We start from the raw sequence: 22,218 nt of genomic DNA on the forward strand, positions 1-22,218 counted from the left end.
TATATATGTATATGTTTATATATTTGTATATATATATATGTGTGTGTGTATATATATAGACATATATATATACACATATATATATATACATATATATATACAGATATATATATACACATATATATACAAATATATATACACATATATATATATACATATGAATATATATACACATATATATATACATATATATATATACACATATATATACACATATATAAATACACATATATATATATATATATATATATATATATGTATATATACAATGATTTGCAAATCATTTCTAACCCATATTCAGTTGAATATGCTACAAAGACAACATATTAACATATAATAAACTGATTTATTTTTTGCAAATAATCATTAACTTTAGAATTTGATGCCAGGAACACATGACCAAGAAGTTGGGAAAGGTGGCAATAAATACAGATAAAGTTTACGAATGCTCATCAAACACTTATTTGGAACATCCTACAGGTGTGCAGGCTAATTGGGAACAGGTGGGTGCCATGATTGGGTATAAAAGCAGCTTCCATGAAATGCTAAGTGATTTACAAAAAAGGATGGGGCTAGGGTCACCACTTTGTAAACAAATTGTCAAACAGTTTTAGAACAACATTTCTCAAGAAGCCATTGCAAAGAATTTTGGGATTTTACCATCTACGGTCCGTAAAATCATCAAAAGGTTCAGAGAATCTGGAGAAATCACTGCACGTAAGCGATGATATTACGGACCTTTGATCCCGCAGGCGGTACTGCATCAAAAACTGACATCAGTGTGTAAAGGATATCACCACATGGGCTCAGGAACACTTAATCAAACCACTGTCAGTAACTACAGTTGGTCGCTACATCTGTAAGTGCAAGTTAAAACTCTACTATGCAAAGCCAAACCCATTTATCAACAATATCCTGAAATGCCGCAGGCTTGGCTGGGCCCAAGCTCATCTAAGATGGACTGATGCAAAGTGGAAAAGTGTTCTGTGGTCTGACGAGTCCACATTTCAAATTATATTTGGAAACTGTTGACGTGGTGTCCTCTGGAACAAAGAGGAAAATAACCATCCGGATTGTTATAGGCGCAAAGTTCAAAAGCCAGCATCTGTGATGGTATGGGGGTGTATTAGTGCCCAAGGCATGGGTAACTTACACATCTGTGAAGGCACCATTAATTTTGAATATGTTGTCATCCAGGCAACATTATCATTATTTCAGCAAAACAATGCCAAGCCACGTGTTACAAAAGTGCGGCTTCGTAGTCAAAGAGTGCGGGTACTTTCCTGGCCCGCCTGCAGTCCAGACATGTCTCCCATCAAAAATGTGTGGCGCATTATGAAGAGTAAGAACTTAAGCTGTACATCAAGCACACATGGTAAATAATTCCTCTTTCAAAGCTTCATCAATTAGTTTCCTCAGTTCCCAAACGTTTATTGAGTGTTGTTAAAAGAAAAGTTGATGTAACACAGTGGTGAACATGCCCTTTCGCAACTACTTTGGCACGTGTTGCAGTCATGAAATTCTAAGTTAACTATTATTTGCAAAAAAAATAAACTTTATGAGTTTGAACATCAAATATCTTGTCTTTGTAGTGCATTCAATTGAATATGGGTTGAAAGGGATTTTTAAATCATTGTTTTCCGTTTATATTTACATCTAACACAATTTCCCAACTCCTATGGAAACGGGGTTTGTAGTTTATTATATATTAGTTGTTTTGCTATAGACTCTGGCCTGTATATTCGAAGTCACATGTCTTTGGGCTTCACTGAGCATCATAATTGTTAATCCTCCTCCTCATATCTTGGTAATGATGTCAGTTTATTTTAAACATGCATACAGTTACAATATGGTTCATCACACATTTCCAATTTCTCATTACATCCTTTTCAAAAAGAAGTATGAAAAAGCCAAGCTAATCTGTAACATAAATAAATAAGTCAGTTAAGTTGTACTGAATAAATAGTTAAGTAAACTGATTCACATTATTACATGAATCACTTTTTTTTTTTTTAAATATGGTTCAAGATTTTTATCAGTATTCTTATTTTAGTGCTTTGTAAAATATTTGGGTTGTGAGTTAATTTGTTCATAAGAATTGTTTTTGAGTATTAGTTTATAGTTTGTCTGGTGCATAACTTTAACTGTTTGCAAATGCACCAATAATTGAATTTCAATCATTTTGATTAAAAAAACTAAGTGTTTGTATGTTTCCTGTATCCAACTTTATGTATTATACTAACTGATCTTTGTTATAATGCAGTCAGTGAATGAAGTGTACTTTTGTAGTTGTTTCTCCTTATTTCTTTACAAAAACTTAAACATGGTAACACTATCAGGCAGCAGACGTGTGTTTGCCTATCTTGACTCTTTGCTTCTTACTCCGTTCTTAACCAACCTTCTGATGGAAGAAACTACATTATTTGTGTTCATATTTACATTACTTGTTATTTACCAAATTAATTAGATTTACATTATTCCTTGTGTAAAAAAAAAGAAAAAAAAGAATGTTTTTAGTCTTTACACAATTTGGTTTTCAACTGACTTTTTTTGGAACCTATTCAGAAGAAAAACCGAGGTAGGACTGTAAAGGAAAATTGTGCGAAAAGATTCAGTCGATCCCTACTGGACTATTCAGGTTGTTTGAGAATAGGTTTCTTAAATCTAAGCAGTTTTATTAGTAAATAAAAAAAAAAACTCCATCCAAATCTAGAAAGAACAAGAACCAAATGGGCAAGGAAAACAAATGGATATTTAATCCCAGTAGGACTTTGCCCGGTGAATAAAGTTAAAGGTGCCATATGTAGTCAGAAATGGTACTGCGATCACGGTCAAAATTCTGTAGTCCCCTCCCACTACCCCTGACTGAGTTTGCCAGATACGCAGCCGAATCAGAATCCTACTCCAAGGAACTTCAAATGGCAATCAATGAGTCTTACACTCTAGGTTTCTCTTGTTCGTGTTTCTTGCAAGATGGTTTACCAAGTAATTATGCCACATTTTACTGATGTCGATTAGCCAAATTTTTTGTAAAGTTACGCAGCAATATTTTCATTGTTATTGGCATTAACCTGCTAAAATGTCTAGTTTGACAGCACGGACCACCATCGAAATAATTATATGTATAATTACACTTATATAAATTAAATAATTATATGTATTATTACACTTATATAATATATCATATATCGCATATCCCTCCATTCTCACCACATTCTACAGAGGCACTATAGAGAGCCTATCGACCAACAGTATCTCTGTCTGGACTGAAGCCTGCAGTGCCTCAGACAGGAAGTCTGTCCAGAGAGTGGTGAGGACGTTAGAAAAGATCGTCAGGACTCCTCTTCCTCCTATCCAGGAGATCGCAAAAAGCCACTGCCTGACCAGGGCTCAGAAAATCTGCAAACCTTCTCCCACCCCTACCAAGGACTGTTTTCACTGCTGGACTCTAGAAAGAGGTCCCGCAGCCTCCGAAGTAGAACCACCAGGTTTTGTGACAGCTTCTTCCCTTTGGCCGTAAGACTCTTGAACACATCATAATTATCCCTTCAATACCCCCCAAAATGAATTAACTCGCTGGAATAAGAAAGACAATATAACATACAATCCATAAATGTGGATGTATATGAAAAAGTGCAATATATTTATCTGTACAGTAATCTATTTATTTATATCTGCACGTTATTGCTTTTTTATCCTGCACTACCATAAGCTAATGCAACAAAATGTTCTTCTTATCTGTACTATAAATTTCAAAATTTGAATTACTGTAAAAAGGAATTCTAAGTTTAAGTGAAAAAAATCCTTCATTCGTCTCCATCTTTCAAAGGCATCCCCGATACAAATCCTTGTTTCGTCATGAGTAAGTTGAGAATCGTAATGACGCCTTTTAGATTTACTAAGGTCAGACATGTTTAGTAACTTTACCAGTGGCAGTAGCCAGACGAAGTTGGCGGTGCGTAACTGGCAACCTGAATGGGACACACTCACAAACTTTCTAATTGGTGAAACGGACGAGGGCGGGGCATCGAAATTAAACCAATAACAAGATTTCGGGGCTGCAAATATAATTTTGAAATGAGCATATCCCGGCTGAACTACTGTTATCAGTTATACCGGTATTCAAAAAGAACATGATTTATTAACGCCTTTTGACATATCGGGGCCATTTAATGATAACTTGACTCTCGCCAGATCCTTGTCTTTCGCTGAGCTCCACACAAGAATCTGGAGTTCTCAATAGATGTATTTTAGAAGGCGGGATCTTGTAAAAAAAAATCACTGTATGTCCAATATCTTGAATGACGTGCTACTTCAACCACTCACTTCAAAATCAACCCGTGACACTGATGAGATCGTGGGAAATCCAAACCCAATCGGAAGAAGAGCAAAAACATCTTTGCCACTAGTAAATGCTTTCAAAAACATTCTCTGTTCATCTTTTAAAGAATTAATATTTGATTGATTCGACAAAACTGTTGCAATAGCAGAATCAATGTCAGCACACGACGCAGCGAGGGCTTTGTGCCGCCATAGTTGTTTGAATCAAACAGTCGCTTCGGCGCTACGTCAAATCTATGAAATCCTGCCCGGCGATCCTGATTGGTTCGTTATTTGTTGTTGAAGGAGTTTGCAATGCCTTCAAGCCCAGACCGTTGTGTGGAGCTCAGCCAACTACAAGGGTCTGGCGAGAGTCAGGTTAATTTAATGATGAGTTGACACGAAATGTCTACATATGGCACCTTTAATTTAAATAATTTGAAGAAAAGAAAGAAGAAAGCGCAAAAACATTTAAAGATTCTGGACAGAGAATTTGAAAGGGGAGTGATTGAAGCCATCTATGTCAAGGTTAAAAAACCACCACTAAACAGAGGGGGTGGTCTGTTACACAAGCTGTCTCCCACATACAACACTGCCCGTTCAACTATTCCTAACAGACTAAAATTTAGCATCCAACAAAAAGCAGGTGTTAGGAACATTCCATTTCCTGATGCTCCTTTTGTGCTAATAATACATAGAATGCTAAAGACAGTGATTGCATTCCAACAACTGTTGTTGTGCTGGTTGAGGTCTCTTAACCGTGATTGTTTTTCCAAACAATAATAAGTAGGAGGAATGCCTTTTAATGACTGCTGTTGTGCTGACAGAAGTGTCACTTCTCTGTATCTTAGCTACAACATTTTAGACCACAAACCTTTTCTTGCCTGGGCATGTACCCCTCCTCCTGCTTGAGGATAAAGACTTTGGGTCCTGACACTGGATCTGACCAATTTAAGTCATGAGCATGAACTGATGAAGTCTGCTCAGGTGAGAGGTGAAACATCTTCTAAGACAAACAGAACAGTCCAGTTGTGATCGACTCAATGCAGGGAGAATGCGACGACCTGATGAACGAGAACATCCACAGGCAAGGATCTGAGCAGAGGATGTCGTTGTTCTGGCTTGTGCAGCCCTTTGAGACACTTGTGATTATGGCTGTATAAATAAACTTTGATCGATTGATTGAATGTGAAGTAGGAAGAGATCTGGCAGGGCTTCAGTCATACGGCCTGAACGTTCAACATGAGATGACGATCGTCTGCTTCATGTGAAGTCTTTGGACACGGCCTCGATGAAGTTGGGAGCAGACATCAGGATGGTGAAGGTGCAAATGATAGAGAAGAGTGAAAAAGCCACAAGGCATAAACGATCAACCACCGCGGCTGCGAACTTCCACTCGCTACAGATGGCCTCTCCCTCGTCCTGCTCTCGGAAGCGCCTGGCGATGTACTGCACTTCCTCTAGGATCTGGGAAATTTCCGGGAGTCTCTCGTGCAACAAAGTCCGCGTTTGGTCCGAGTCACCAGGGGACAAACAAGCAGATCTATCGCCGCCTCCGCCGCCACACATCAGCACACCCGAATCGGTGGCGGGTGGGAAAGAAGGGTTGTCTGTTCCCATGTATCCCAGGTACAGCTTCATGTTCCCATTAAGGGTGGACTGAGTGGACGCCTGGCCGGCTGTGGCGCTCATCTGCATGCTGTTGCTGCTGTGATGGTGTGGGGAGTTGTGGGGGTACTTGTATGCTGAGCAACTGCTGGATTGAGCTGTTCTTTTGACGTCCTTCCCAGGCTTTTTCATGCGCAGGAACCAAGCACACCAGTTGAGGAGAATGACTCGAACCTGGACGTGGCCAGAATGAGACGAAAAGGAACAGAAAATAGTGGTTAGCTACAACCTGAAGCTTTCATTCACAATACAAGAACACATATATTTTTCTCTTTATGTTGGGTTCTTTAAAAAAAAACACTTCCAAGAGGTACCTAACAATGCAGGTCATTGGGATTTACCTATCCCACCTATAAAACAGTCTAAAACAAACGTCCAACAACAATCCATTTACATGTCGTGACCTGCATATTAACCAAACTATGTAAGAGCTGACAAAGGAACTATTTTTAGTAACACAGCGCCTTGCTCTCAAAGAGTTGCCTCTGAATTTGTAAACGTTAATGCCAGATTATAAATAATCGGTTAGTACAGGGGTGTCAAACTCATTTTAGCTCTGGGGCCGCATGGAGAAAAAGCCATTCTCAAGTGGGCCGAAATGGTAAAATCATGGCATGATAACCTAAAAATAAAGGCAACTTCAGGTTGTTTTCTTTCTTTTACTTTGGCTAAGAATAGAACAAGCACATTCTGAAAGCCTACAAATCACAAGTAATCATCTGGACAAAACACTTCAAACTTGTTAAAAATTCTGAAGAAATTGGTGCAGTTTCAAAAACACAATGAGCTTCAGTGTATCTACAAAGCCAGGATTAGACAACATGTAAACTATTTTAGGTATCAAATACCTCCTCTGTCATGTCCACCTATCAATCCAGAGCTAACTCAACAAACTGTAAACAAATGGTATAAAATTTGCCTGCTAGAATTTTGACAAGAACAAGAAAGTTTGATCACATTATGCCTATACTGGCTCACCTGCACTAGCTTCCTGTGCGCTTAAGATGTGACTTTAAGATTTTACTACTTACGTAAAAAATACTACACGGTCTAGCTTCATCCTATCTTGCTGATTGTATTGTACCATATGTCCCAGCAAGAAATCTGTGTTCAAAGAACCCTGGCTTATTAGTTAGTGATTCCCAGAGCCCCAACAAAAATATGTGGGCTATAGAGTGTTTTCTATTCGGGCTCCAGTACTCTGGAATGTCCTCCCGGTAACAGTTTGAGATGCTACCTCAGTAAAAGCATTTAAGTCCCATCTTAAAACTCATTTGTATACTCTAGCCTTTAAATAGACCCCCTTTTTAGACCAGTTGATCTGCCTCTTTTTAATTTTCCTGAAGGAACTCTTCTGAAGGAATCAATAAATTACTATCTATCTATCTATCAATTTTTTCTGCTCTGCCCCCCTCTCCTTTGTGGAGAGGGGGGCACAGATTAGGTGACCACAAATGACACGCTAGCTGTTCAAAGTCGGGACCTGGGGTGGACCACTCATCTGTGCATCAGTTGGTGACGTCTCTGCGCTGCTGACTTGTCTCCACTCAAGATGATCTTCTGTTGGCCCCACTATAGACTGGACTCTCACACTATTAACTAGATCCACTTGACGGCCATTGCACTGGTCGCCCAGAGGGGGCGGGGTCCCCACATCTACGGTCCTCCTCCAAGGTTTGTCATTGTATCCCATTGGGTTGAGTTTTTCCTTGCCCTGATGTGGAATCTGAGCCGAGGATGTCGTTGAGGCTTGTGCAGCCCTTTAAGACACTTGTTATTTAAGGCAATATAAATAAACTTTGATTGATTGATGGTAAGAAACAGAGGTAAAAACTATTCAAAAGGTTTAAGTTCACTTTCTCGTGTTTGACAGAGACATTTTGGGGCAACAAGAGTGCTGAAGGACGATGTGTTCAAAGCAGAAGACAAACAAACGTTTTAAGTTTAATGTGGATCGAGGAGGAGGAGCCACAGTCCCCCTTTACTGTGTACCTTTTGCTTGGCCCCGGTATAAACAGTTTGCTTGCCTAACAGAATTGCTATTGTGACATCTAGTGGACACATTTAGAACAGCAGTTTATTTTGTTGGGGAAAAAAGCAGCTAATGTTTATAAAGTTAAAAGGCAAAGTACCACTGATAGTCTCACACAACCTAGGTGGGGTAAAATTACCCTTTGCATTTGACCCATCCCCTTGTTCCACCCTCTGTGAGGTGAAGGAAGCGGTGAGCAGCAGCGATGGCCACGCTCTGGAACACTTGGCAAACTAATCACGCGAGCCGGATAAAACCTGTTCCTTCGTCCCAAAGTAGTCGTCGTTGGTTCTCACAAAGTCTGCCATGATTAGTGTTAGTTGTTGTTGTTGACGGAAGTAGTGTTTGTTGCTATGCACTCTGTGAAATCATTGTGCCCAGGAAAGAAGTTACGCAATGCTTAAAATGACCAAAATACGGTAAATATTAAACATTATTATGAATCAGCCTGTTAATACATAACATATTGTTGGAGGTTTTAGGGGGCTTTATAGGCGGAATAGATGGAATCCTAAATACCTGTGTTAGAATATTGGAGCAAATACGCATTTAAATACATAATTTTAGGTTCGCTTAGTTTCACTCTTTTGTTTCAAATGTCCTCTTTGATCTTTGCTCTTCCTGGAGCAAACATTCCATGTGTGGCCTTAATTCTCAATGTCTGACTGTGGGCAAGACTTGATACGTGTTGTGGCTGTGTCTAATCACTCTACAAGACTGGAAATGCTGACTGTTCTAATCTGTAACCCCAACCCAAAAAGAATAATTATAGTAGACAAAAATTCCTCTTGTTAACTCCACTCTAACTTTCTCGATGGCTTTGTTATTGGCCAATAACAAAGCCATTGTTTTCCCCTGGATTCCCACCCCTATTTTTCAAGTTTTAGGCTTGATTACTGCAGCGCACTTCTTGTCAGGGTCCCCAAAAAGAGCATCGAAAAACTCCAGTACATCCAAAACAGCGAGAGTGCGCAAGTGTCATCATATCACACCCGTCCCCAAATCACTCCACTGGCTCCCTATTGCATCCCCGGACCCAATTCAAGAGTAACCTTCTAACACACCAATGCATCTACGGCTACGCACCCTCCTACTTCAAGGACTTAGTTTCCCCTCAACCTCCTACCCGCAACCCCCTGCTCCTCAAACACTAGCCTCCTCAAACCCATCAGGACAAACTTACTATCGATGGGCTGCCGGGCTTTCTGATCGACCGCACCCGAACTCTGGGACGCTCTTCCCGACCATATTAGAGCACCACAGTCAGTCGACAGTTTTAAGAAGGGACTAAAAACCCATCTCTTTAGCACACCTCTGCCTTCTTGTTTTTAAATACACTGCTTGCCTATCTGTTTTATCCAGTTTAGGGGCGGTTTAGCTCGGTTGGTGGAGTGGCCGTGCCAGCAATTTGAGGATTGCAGGTTCGATTCCTCCTTCCGCCATCCTAGTCACTGCTGTTGTGTCCTTGGGCAAGACACAATACCCACCTGCTCCCAGTGCCAGCCACCCTTACTGGTTTGAATGTAACTTAGATATTGGGTTTCACTATGTCAAGCGCTTTGAGTCACTTGAGAAAAAGCGCTGTATAAATATAATTCACTTCACTTCACTTCCGCGCTTTATTGCTTTTATTTCTATTTTTATCTATGTTTCTGTTTTATCTAATGTTTTTCTGGTGTGTGTCATGTTTTCATTTCTATTTAAAACATTTTTATTATATATTCTCACTATTTTTTTTTGTATTTATTTTTTATAATTTTTATTTTATTTAATTTTTTAAAATGTTGTTATAGTTAATAGCACCTGGAAATTTTAACAAATGTAAAGTGTGTTACAAAGGTAATTCATTATTATTATTAATAGTATTATTATTTTGGAAGGACTCGCTTTTTTGCCTCAATAGAAAACATTAATATTGTTTTAAATTGTGTTTTGAATTTCAACCACCTGTGCAATTGAATTTGACACACCCGTCAATCAACCCATGAACAACAAATATTGATCACGTACCCATTTGGGCATTTTGCCTCCTTGAGGGTCATGGTGGTGGAACTGTAGAACGAGGACCGTCACGACCACGGATAAACCCACGATCATCATTGTACTGGCAAAGTACTGAGCTGCAAAAGAAAGTCAGTAAATTAGGATAGAAAATACATATGGTATGAGAGGTGGAATTTATGAAATATACAATATGAAATATGATCCACAAACATAAAGTGATGAAATACTTAAATATTTGTATAAACCATATTTTCCAGACTATAAGGCGCACTTAAAACCCTTTTTTCCCCGCAAAACTCGACAGTGCGCCTTGTAACCCGGTGCGCTTAATGTACGGAAAATTACGGTTTTGCTTACCGACCTCGAAGCAATTTTATTTTGTACAAGGTGATAAGTGTGACCTTATCTTTAACATAAGACATAGGTGTAAACTTCAATATGGACCCTAGTAAACAACAACAACATTTTTTATGTTCCATTGAAAATATAGAACATTACACACAGCGCTCAAAAATCAATCAAAATGTTTTAGTACGACTTTAGTAAGCTATGAAGCTGCACCGCTCCATGGATTGTACTGTGCGAGTATCATTATGGTGTGTGTATAAGGTAAGACATATTATCTGCTGTTTTGTTTGCAATATTATGCAAAAGCCACTTTTCTTACCTTCTAGTACGTGCTGATCTGTATTTGGGATCTGCGTAAATCCGAAAAAAAAATTGCGCGCGTCAGCCTTTGTAGGCCGGATAAGCTTCTTCTTTTCCTCTGTCTTTTTGTTATGGGACATCCATCCTCCGCTGTTGCCATTTCTAATATAAAGTAGTGCAAAGTTCTTACTTATATATGTCAGTAAACTCGCCATGAAAGCGCTAAAACATACCGGTGTAGTGAGTTGACATTATTCACTCAAGGAACTTTAGTTGTTCGAATTCCAGTCGGACGTTTTTTCACGGGACATAATTCTGTTGGTGTTGTTTCCGGATGAGGAGATGCTGCTGCGTTGTTGTTTTTAAGTAAAGTCTGTCATTAAAACAGATAGCTCCATCTTTCGACACTTCTTCCACTCCTGTCCTTAAACGCTACTCAGCTATGAAAAAAAGGTGACGGGAAGGAGACGCTGCCGAGGGTGAGCCATGTAAATAGGACCGCCCACAAAACAGCACATCCGGAAGCGTTTGTCAGAAGATGATCTGTAAGCTGACCGAGGGCTTCCGGGGCGTGGCTAAGATGCACATGCAGTAGTTTGCCTCTGCAGTTACTCCGGTGAAAACTATAAGATTTAATCTTAATTCTGCTTTTTTTTTTTTTTTTTAACTGACAACGTTTGGTCAATTATATGCATGCATATCCCTCTGGGTAAATTCGACCCTATTAAGATATAGATAACAACGATTATGCCCAAGACACGAAGAGGGAAGCAATCAGAGTCACCTGTGGCCGTAAACGAGCCTGAGGCTAGCGCTAAGATGGCGTCATCAACTCTGGAGAAGATGCTGGATAAGATACTCGAGTCTATAAACAAACGTTTTGACATGCTTGAGGAAAAGCTTGAGGCTCTTTCAAGCAAGCAGTCGGCACTGACCAACCGAGTGCAGGACATGGAGCAGCAAGGTTCTGAACACGAGCGCCGCATTGAAGCGCTCGAACAAAAATTGGCTCAAACGCAGAAGAGGAACGAACAATTGGTAGCTAAAATAGACGAATTGGAAGGGCGCTCAAGACGGAATAATATAAAAATAGTCGGGATACCAGAGCAAGAAGAAAAGGGAAGACTTACGGATTTCGTTGCGGACCTGATACCAAAGTTGTTTGGAGCGAGTAACTTCTCCAAGCCAGTGGTGGTGGACCGCGCGCACCGTGTCCCGCTCGCTCGCCATGGTAACGGCAAGGGACCCAGGAGCATCATCGCAAGAATACACTTCTACCAGGATAAGGAGCTACTTCTTCGACTGAGCCGCGGCCAGGAGCTGATCTACAACGGCCTGCGCGTGTTCCTGTTTCCAGACTACACTGCCGAAGTGACAGCGCAAAGACGGGCCTTTCGAGAGGCAATGAACATGCTGCGGGAGAAGGAAATCAAGTTTATGCTGCGTTTTCCAGCTCGCCTGCATGTAGAGTACAACGACCAGGTAAAGGTGTTTACCTCTCCTGCAGACACTAAGACCTTTATTATAAAACATTTTAGTGACTAATTATCAATAATGGCTCTACCACACAAGGCTTATGATAAGTATAAAAGCAGAAATACACTTTTTCACTGAGGTTTATTTCACCGGAGGTCGCAGGAAAAAAAAAAAAACACTTCACTGCCGAGCTACTAATTGCTTTGGGCAATGAACGCAGCTACGAGCATGTGCCCTGCGCCTGAAGATGGGGGTGGGGGACTCATGGACTGGGGAATCGTCCAAAACGACATCTTATGGACATCACCACAATGGAGATTTCACTCCAAAACATTGAACTACACACGATGGGAACCGAGGGAGGGGGGAACAATGGGGTGTGAGTGTTGTGTATGTGTGAATCTGAGCATGAATGTGGAGGAAAGAGATGTACAATCATATTTCAACTTACTAATTACTAAGGTTTTTTTTTCATGTAAGGACAAAAAAAAAAAAAAAAAAACCTAAAACACCATAATGTCAACTTGTAAGAAAAAAATCACACTAGTTTCATGGAATGTTAGGGGCTTAGCCAAAAATATTAAAGCAGGGAAGGTTTTTTCACATTTAAATTCATTAAAAGCAGATGTTGTATTCTTACAAGAAACACATCTTTGTAAAGACAACCAACACAAACTTAAAACAAGCTGGATATCTCAGGTTTATCACGCACCCTTTACTTCACAAGCTAGAGGTGTAGCTATTTTATTTCATAAAAATGTGCCTTTCATACTTACATCACAAATAATTGACCCTAATGGGAGATTTATTTTATTGAATGGTCATATTACATCCTATCCAGTAACTTTTTTGAATATCTATGGACCAAACACTGATGACTCAAACTTTTATCATCGAGTCTTTGGTCTACTTCCTGATGATAGCTCCTCTCATATCTACATTGGTGGTGATTTTAACTGCCTTTTGGACCCCACTTTAGATAGATTGTCAACTAAATCTCATGTAATTGCTAACTCAACTAAAACTATTAATAATCTTATGAGATCAAGAAATATCATAGACATATGGAGAGTAAAACACCCTAAGAAAAGGGAGTATTCATTTTACTCTACTGTACACAATTCCTACACGAGAATTGATTACTTTTTAGTGGAAGGCTCTTCCCTCTCCAATGTCAGTAATCCTGAGTACCATAGTAGAATAATCTCAGATCACAGTCCTGTGAGTTTGCAGATTCAAATTGATCTCCTTAAAATCAAACAAAAATGGAGATTTAATCCACAACTATTATTATATGAAGATTTTAAAGAGTATATAAACAAGATTATCCAAGATTTTATTGAGGTGAATGATAACGGAGAGGTCTCAGACTCCACATTGTGGGAAGCTCTTAAAGCTACTGTGAGAGGATATATCATTTCATTTGAAATCTCAAAACAAAGAGAAACAAGAAAAAGGCAGAGAGAATTAGAAAAAGAAATTAAAGAAATGGAAAAAATTCATATAAATTCTCTTTTGCAGTCTGATTACAATAAGATGCTGAAACTGAAAAATGAATACAACTCTCTTCTTCATGGGGAAGTATCTAAACTCCTGCTGAAAAATAAACAAAAACATTTTGAAATATCCGATAAACCACAAAAACTTCTATCTAGACAGCTCAAAGGAGATCAAGCCAAAGCTGCTATTCACAAAATATGCTCAAAAACAGGTGAAACATGTACAGATTCAAAGGATATCAATAATGTCTTCAAAGACTTTTATTCAGAATTATATAAATCTAATTCAGCTATAGCGGTTAATGATTTAAATGATTTTTTTACCTCATTAAACTTACCTCAACTGAGTCCAAATAATCAGAATTCTTTAGACAACACTATTTCAACTGAAGAACTGCAAAAAGCACTGAAATCTTTCTCCTTGAATAAAAGTCCTGGTCCAGATGGATTTGGTGCGGAGTTTTATCAAGCTTTCAGTGAAATACTATCCCCTATAATACTTAGAATGTTAAATGATTCTTTTGTGAACAACAAACTTCCAAGTTCTTTGTATGAAGCCCATATATGTATAATACCAAAAAAGGGAAAAAATCCACTTGATCCAGCCAATTATAGACCTATCTCCCTGCTCAATTTAGACCATAAGATTCTAACTAAGGTACTCGCAACAAGGTTAAGCAACCACATAACAGAAATTATTCATCCAGATCAGGTCGGTTTCATCCCGGACAGACCTTCTTTTGGCAATGTACGGAGATTACTGAACGTATTGTACTCAGACTGCACAGGAAACAAAAAGGCTGCCGTCCTGACTCTGGATGCTCATAAAGCTTTTGATTCAATTGAGTGGGCTTATCTTTTTCATGTTCTCAAATTATTTGGATTGGGAGAACATTTTATAAAATGGGTTAAAATAATTTATTCTGCACCAAAATCATATGTCATAACTAATAATGTAATATCGGATAGTTTTGAATTACATCGCGGTGTGAGACAGGGTGACTGCCTTTCGCCCTTACTCTTCAATTTGGCCCTCGAACCACTGGCTATTGGTTTAAGAATGAACTCTAATATTAAAGGATTTTCAGTGGGCTCATCAGAGAGTCTCATCTCCCTTTATGCAGATGATGTACTTGTTACACTCACTGAGCCAGAAGTTGCACTACCACTTCTTTTAGAATATGTAGACTCTTTTGGTAGAATATCTGGTTATAAAATAAACTGGTCCAAAAGTGAGCTTATGTTCCTAGGAGATAACGTTGAGATCAGTCAAAATCCAGTTAAAGTCGCAGAAAATTACATATCCTATCTTGGCTTAAAAATATCTAAAAATTATGAATCATTACTAAAGTTGAACTTTATTGAAGCCTTTGAGAAACTGAAAGTGTGTATTGAGTATTGGAAGACCCTACCTCTCTCTATGTTAGGCAAGGTGAATGCTATTAAAATGATCACTCTGCCCAAATTTATTTATCTTTTTCAAAATTTACCAATTGTAATTCCTGTAGATTTTTTCAAAAAACTTGAATCTTTAGTTCTAGATTTTGTGTGGGGATGTAAAAAACGCAGAATATCCAAAAAGCACTTATTTAGATCTACAGAGGAAGGAGGACTGGGTCTTCCAATGTTCAAAAATTATTATTGGGCATCAAATCTGAACGCATTGACCTATTGGAAGATGGGGTCCCCAAATAATAAATCTCTTAATTCTGCTCCCTTATGGCTGAAATTGGAACTGCAGTCATTAGTGAAACCTTATACATCATTGCTATCGTTACTTTTTACTAAACCAGTCTCTTCAATTAAATCGATAAGTCATAGTGTTGTAGTACGAAATTCTATCAAAATTCTTTCTCAAATTAAAAAACAATTGAATATTTCCAATGTAACTATGTATTCACCAATATATCACAATCATGCATTTATTCCATCGATAACAGATAAAACATTTTTTGACTGGTACTCAAATGGAATTAAATGCATAAAAGACATTTATGTCGAGGACAGTCTTGTGTCATTTGAGCAATTGCGAATCAAATTCAATTTGTCCCAATTCAGTTGGTTTTGCTATTTGCAGGTAAAAACATTTATTAAAGAAAACATTTCAAAGTCTCAGCTGGTAAATGAAAAACATCCTCTTTTAGAACTATTAAATTTACCACCCACAAGTAAAAAGTTTATCGCTAAATTTGTCAGCTGCTTCATTATGTCCATGACATCAGCAGACAGTGTTAAAAGAGCATGGGAACAGGAACTAAGAACAACAATACCCAATCAGCAATGGGAACAGACACTCTCTCAAATTCACAAATGCTCAATTAACAGCAGACATAGGCTCATACAGTTTAAAGTGATTCATCGTTTTTACTATTCTAAAGTTTTATTACACAAATTTTATCCGGATACATCTCCACTTTGTGATAAATGTAAATCTGCTGAAGGATCATTGTCTCACTCGTTTTGGGGATGTCCAATTATTCAATCATTTTGGTCCAGCATTTTCTTTTTTTACTCGGGGGTATATCAGAGAAAAATTGTCCCTGATAGGGATATGATCTTATTTGGGTGGTCTTCAGAAACACAAAAGCTTCCAAAACATATTAGAACTGTGTTGCTGCTTGGGACGGTTTTGGCCAAAAGACTCATTCTCAGAGACTGGAATACTCTATCTGCACCCAACTTCAGGAACTGGTTAAATGAACTTGTGAATGTAATGACTCTTGAAAAAATAAGATTTATAAACTCTACAAATATGAATAAATGGGAATTAACCGGGAAACCTTTACTGACATATATTGAAGCATAACTTATAGACATTTAAAGGAAAACTAAACTGCCATTTTTTTGTAGTTGTATTCCTTTTTTATTTTTAATTTTTATTGTTATTATCTTTTGTACTGATTCAACACTACATTTGTTTTTCTTGTGTCACTTCTGATATGGTTTTGTCATGGTTTACTTGCTTTTTTGTTCTGTTTTTTTTTTTTTGATTATTGTTTTGTATTGATCAAGCCCTGTAACTTTTCCTTTTTTTTCCCTCTAAGTGTGTACGGTGGACAGGCCCTCGGGAGGTGATCTTGTGAACACTTCCTGAGGATCCTTGATACCGAGGTATGTTCATCTATTTTGCTGTGATCTCGATAGCCTGCTGATCGTGAGCCGCAGCGGGATGGATGGATATATATGTATATATATATATGTATGGATATATATATGTGTGTGTGTATGTATATATATATACAATATATGGGTATATTTTCTAATAATGTCTGTACTGTAAACCTTGAGTTGTTAAAGTTCATGTGCACCTCTCTCCTCAAGTGTGTATGTGTGTGTGTATGAGTGGATGTGACTGTTTGTCATTTTAACTGTAAAATCTAATAAAATATATTTGCACAAAAAAAAAGAAGATGATCTGTAAAACATAATCTATGCAACATTTGAACCAAAGAACCACCATTACATGTTATGTAGACCAGTGGTCCCCAACCTTTTAGTATCCGCGGACCAGTCAACGCTTAATAATTTGTGGCCCGGGGGGGGGGGGGTGTGTGTTCTTTTTTTTTTTCTTCTTTGTCATGAAAAAGGGAGTTTTTGTGGTTGGTGCACTATTTGTAAGTGTATATTGTGTTTTTTATGTTGATTTAATTTAAAAAAAAAAAAAAAAAATTAATTTTTTTAAAACATTTTTTATTTTTTTGTAAGAGTCGGGCCACGGCCCGGTGGTTGGGGACCACTGATGTAGACCACAAGGAAGTGTTTTCAATTTAGACAAAAATAATAATGATACGACTCCTTTAACGCGGCCTATAATCCAATGTGTATTATATATGAAAAAAGATCGAAAATAGACCATTCATCAGCAGTCCGGAAATATGGTATACACTGGATGTGTATGTATATATATATATATATATATATATATATATATATATATACTGTATTTCCTTGAATTGCCGCAGGGCATATAGTATGCGCCTGCCTTGAACTACTGCCGGGTCAAACTCGTGACGTCACGAGTGACACTTCTCCTGTCATAATTTTCAAAATGGACGAGGCTGATTTCAAGACCGGTAATTTGAAATTGCATAAAGGGAAGAAGATTAAGAGCTATTCAGTAGGATTTAAGGTCCAAGCTTACATGGCACTCAAATTTTTACTGCATACCTTAGGTAAGTGCCGGAGTGAGAAGAAGTTTTAAAATAATTAACGCATGCTTACTTTTACCGCATGCCTTCGGTAACCGCAGGAGCGAGAAGAGGTTTTAAATTAATTAGCGCCCCGGTGGCAATTCAAGGAAATACGGTATGCTTATATGTGTATATATATTTGTATATGTATATGTATAAACATTTATACATAAAAATGTGTGTATATATATACATACATATGTGTGTGTGTGTATATATATATATATATATATATATATATATATATATCCATCCATCCATCCATTTCCTACCGCTTGTCCCTTTTGGGATCGCGGGGGGGGGGGCTGGAGCCTATCTCAGCTGCATTCGGGCATTCTTTATTTTTGTTTTTTGCCCTGGATTCCCAGTCATGTTTTTGTCTTTGTAGCATGTAGCCTTAATGTAAGCTACCCCGCGACATCGGTCAAAAAAACAAAAAACTAAGCTACAGGAATCGGGACTTGTTCAAAAAGTAGTTGATCTACCTAGCTGCACTACATGTGGCATGTTACTGCTCATCACTGTTCTTTAGCTCCCCAAAATCAACAAATCTTGCCATTGCTGGTTTACTGCGGTGTAGATAAACAAGTCTTACATCTTAAAAACACTTTCTATCTATCATTTTGACTCTGGTGTCGGGGTTTCCACTGAGCAACGGTATGTAACCAAGTTGCCATATATGGACTTTCTAAAGTTGTAACATTAGAAATTCATAAAATCTCATAGAAATAATATTCTTTCAATGAGTTCAAGAGATTTAGAAGCACCGTAATAGTAAGGTCATGGTTCAAACCCTGCTCCCTCCGTCCCAGTCCCACTGATGTTGTGCCCTTGGGCAAGACAGTGTAGGCCACACTGGTATAAAAAGGTAATGGTGCAAATTATCAGCCATGTCTTCGTCAGTCTGAAAATGTATTTGATCACCACCATCAATGTGTGAATGAATGCTGGATTATCAGTGTGGCGCTATTTGAATATCATTACAACACTTTAAACATGTCTGAGAAGGATCTAAGATAAGAATTAGTACATGGAGTTTCAATGAAATGCGACAAGTAGAAGTCTTACCAATAAGAGGAACAGAGTCTGAGGTGGCAGGCATGATCTCTGCTACCAGCAACATGAAGACAGTCAGAGACAGCAGCACGGTGATGCCTGAAGGACAGAACATGACTTGAAAATCTGGACTTCTAAATTTCCAATAGAGTGTCAAGACCGGTAAGTACTTAATTGTCACTTGGTGGATTATTCCATAATTTTTTAGTCAACGATAGAAAAAACAACGGTCACGCTGCTACCTTAGGTAGATCATATAAGTCAGTTAAGTAACTTATTATCAGTTGTGATCGCTTAGTTGTTTTTTAAGATGTTTTGGTTAGAGATGTCCGATGTTATCGGCCGATAAATGCTTTAAAATGTAATATCGGAAATTATCGGCATCGGTTTTAAAAAAAAAAGGGACATTTACGTGTTTTTTAAAAAGCCGTTGTGTACACGGACATAGGGAGAAGAACAGAGCTGCCAATGAACCTTAAAGGCACTGCCTTTGTATGCCGGCCCAGTCACATAATATCTATGGCTTTTCACACACACAAGTGAATGCAATGCATACTTGGTCAACAGCCATACAGGTCACACTGAGGGTGGCCGTATAAACAACTTTAACACTGTTACAAATATGCACCACACTGTGAACCCAAACCAAACAAGAATGACAAACACATTTTGGGAGAACATCCACACCGTAACAGCATAAACAAAACAGAACAAATACCCAGAAACCCTTGCAGCACTAATTCTTCTGGGACACTACAATATACACCCCCCACAGAAAGGTGAGATACACTCACAATGCTTGATTTATTTTGTTAAAAGCTAATCGGACCAAAAAGTATTTAATAACAACTTTTTCAAATACTTATTGGACCCATTTATTATATCATATTATCATTATAATAACTTTTTTATGAAAGTGAAAAACTCCTTTTTTTTCCTGTAACTCTAATGTGCAACCTAAATCAACAATGCCTAGAGCTGCACGTATGAATTTAAGTTAAAAAAAAAAGTATGTATGCCTCACCTGGTGTTTAGTTCACCGCACGTCACTGGAATGTATAAATCGTTATCGGTTGATGTCGATATCGGTATCAGTAATTAAGAGTTGGACAATATCGGAATATCGGCAAAAAAGCCATTTATCGGACATCTCTAGTTTTGGTCCCTTTTCGGTTCCGACATGTTCGTCTCCCTAGGGTTGGGTACCAACAGACCCGACTTAACTTAAGGATGGGGATGAGGGGTTTTGGGAACTGCCTCACCCAAACACAGTTTGAAAAAAAAAATCATGATTTTACTCATCAAAACAGCAACAATGCAAAAAATCACACATTTCAAAAATAATTCACGCCGGGCACTTTCACGGGTGTACTGTGATTTAGCTCAATAGTCGTACGCTGTTCTCTCACTCAAGCGATGTCGGTTCGAGCCAAACTCAGAGCAATAGGGAAAAAAATGCACACAGACATTCGAGAAACAAAGCTGAGTTGTCTGTGATTGACAACTATGAACACCAAAAATTGCTTTTGTTGTATTACGTACCAAAATAATTTTGTCGATACTACAGTGAACCAATTTACTTAAAATAAAACATTACAATATTTCGAAGCCTTTGTTGCACTTAATGTCATGTCCGGTTGCCGACTTGGCACAGACTAAAACACTTGGTGGGCAAACATAGTAGTCTGCCTCTGAGTAATGTTGTAATTCTGCATGCCAATAGAGGAAACATGCCTCCTAGGAAACACGCAAAAGTAAGGCTCCACTTTTTTTTTTTTAAATGTATTAGTTTGAAAATGCTACTAAAATCAAATGTATTGTATGTACTGTAATATTTAGAGTGAGCAGATAACTGTTCTGTTCTGTTATATTTTGTTTACCTACATTTACACTTTAGTTTGTCCTAGGTATGTTGCCATAGTCAGAAAGGCGTGTTTGCCATTAAGTTGAATGTGCCAGTCTTAATGTTTGTTGAGTCCTACAAAGTGTTTATACTACTGTACTTATTTCACAGCAATTGGTTGATTGTGACGTTCATCTTAATTGTTGTAATTACCATAGTTGGAGGTGTTTGTTGAATCACTAATGCTAACCACCAGCATATATATACAGTGGGGCAAAAAAGTATTTAGTCAGCCACTGATTGTGCAAGTTCTCCCACTTAAAATGATGACAGAGGTCTGTAATTTTCATCATAGGTACACTTCAACTGTGAGAGACAGAATGTGAAAAAAAATCCAGGAATTCACATTGTAGGAATTTTAAAGAATTTATTTGTAAATTATGGTGGAAAATAAGTATTTGGTCAACCATTCAAAGCTCTCATTGATGGAAGGAGGTTTTGGCTCTAAATCTCACGATAGATGGCCCCATTCATTCTTTCCTTAACACGGATCCATTGTCCTGTCCCCTTAGCAGAAAAACAGCCCCAAAGCATGATGTTTCCACCCCCATGCTTCACACTAGGTATGGTGTTCTTGGGATGCAACTTAGTATTCTTCTTCCTCCAAACACGACGAGTTGAGTTTATACCAAAATGTTTTATTTTGGTTTCATCTGACCACATGACATTCTCCCAATCCTCTGCTGTATCATCCATGTATCCATTTTGGTATAAACTCAACTCGTCGTGTTTGGAGGAAGAAGAATACTAAGTTGCATCCCAAGAACACCATACCTAGTGTGAAGCATGGGGGTGGAAACATCATGCTTTGGGGCTGTTTTTCTGCTAATGGGACAGGACGATTGATCCGTGTTAAGGAAAGAATGAATGGGGCCATGTATCGTGAGATTTTGAGACAAAACCTCCTTCCATCAGTGAGAGCTTTGAATGGTTGACCAAATACTTATTTTCCACCATAATTTACAAATACATTCTTTAAAATTCCTACAATGTGAAATCCTGGATTTTTTTTTCACATTCTGTCTCTCACAGTTGAAGTGTACCTATGATGAAAATTACAGACCTCTGTCATCATTTTAAGTGGGAGAACTTGCACAATCGGTGGCTGACTAAATACTTTTTTGCCCCACTGTATATCTATGCTGGTGGTTAGCATTAGTGATTCAACAAACACCTCCAACTATGGTAATTACAACAATTAAGATGAACGTCACAATCAACCAATTGCTGTGAAATAAGTACAGTAGTATAAACACTTTGTAGGACTCAACAAACATTAAGACTGGCACATTCAACTTAATGGCAAACACGCCTTTCTGACTATGGCAACATACCTAGGACAAACTAAAGTGTAAATGTAGGTAAACAAAATATAACAGAACAGAACAGTTATTATCTGCTCACTCTAAATATTACAGTACA

At 38.1% G+C, this 22,218-nt stretch overlaps 1 protein-coding gene across 1 annotated transcript in view; it reads right to left on the reverse strand.

Moving 5' to 3' along the window:
• Nucleotides 1-296: 296 nt before the first annotated feature.
• The window catches only part of LOC133558118 (neuronal acetylcholine receptor subunit alpha-7-like), a 108,036-nt gene continuing 86,114 nt past the window's right edge, over nucleotides 297-22,218 (reverse strand). The window contains exons 8-10 of the mRNA XM_061909255.1: nucleotides 18,906-18,992; nucleotides 10,031-10,140; nucleotides 297-6,162 (exon numbers count right to left, since the gene is read on the reverse strand). Coding sequence (XP_061765239.1) covers nucleotides 5,584-6,162; nucleotides 10,031-10,140; nucleotides 18,906-18,992 — 776 coding nt within the window. The 3' untranslated portion in view covers nucleotides 297-5,583. The remainder of the gene's footprint in view (nucleotides 6,163-10,030; nucleotides 10,141-18,905; nucleotides 18,993-22,218) is intronic.

This window comes from Nerophis ophidion, linkage group LG01 (genome assembly GCF_033978795.1).
Source record: "Nerophis ophidion isolate RoL-2023_Sa linkage group LG01, RoL_Noph_v1.0, whole genome shotgun sequence".
In the NCBI taxonomy this organism is placed as follows: domain Eukaryota; kingdom Metazoa; phylum Chordata; class Actinopteri; order Syngnathiformes; family Syngnathidae; genus Nerophis; species Nerophis ophidion.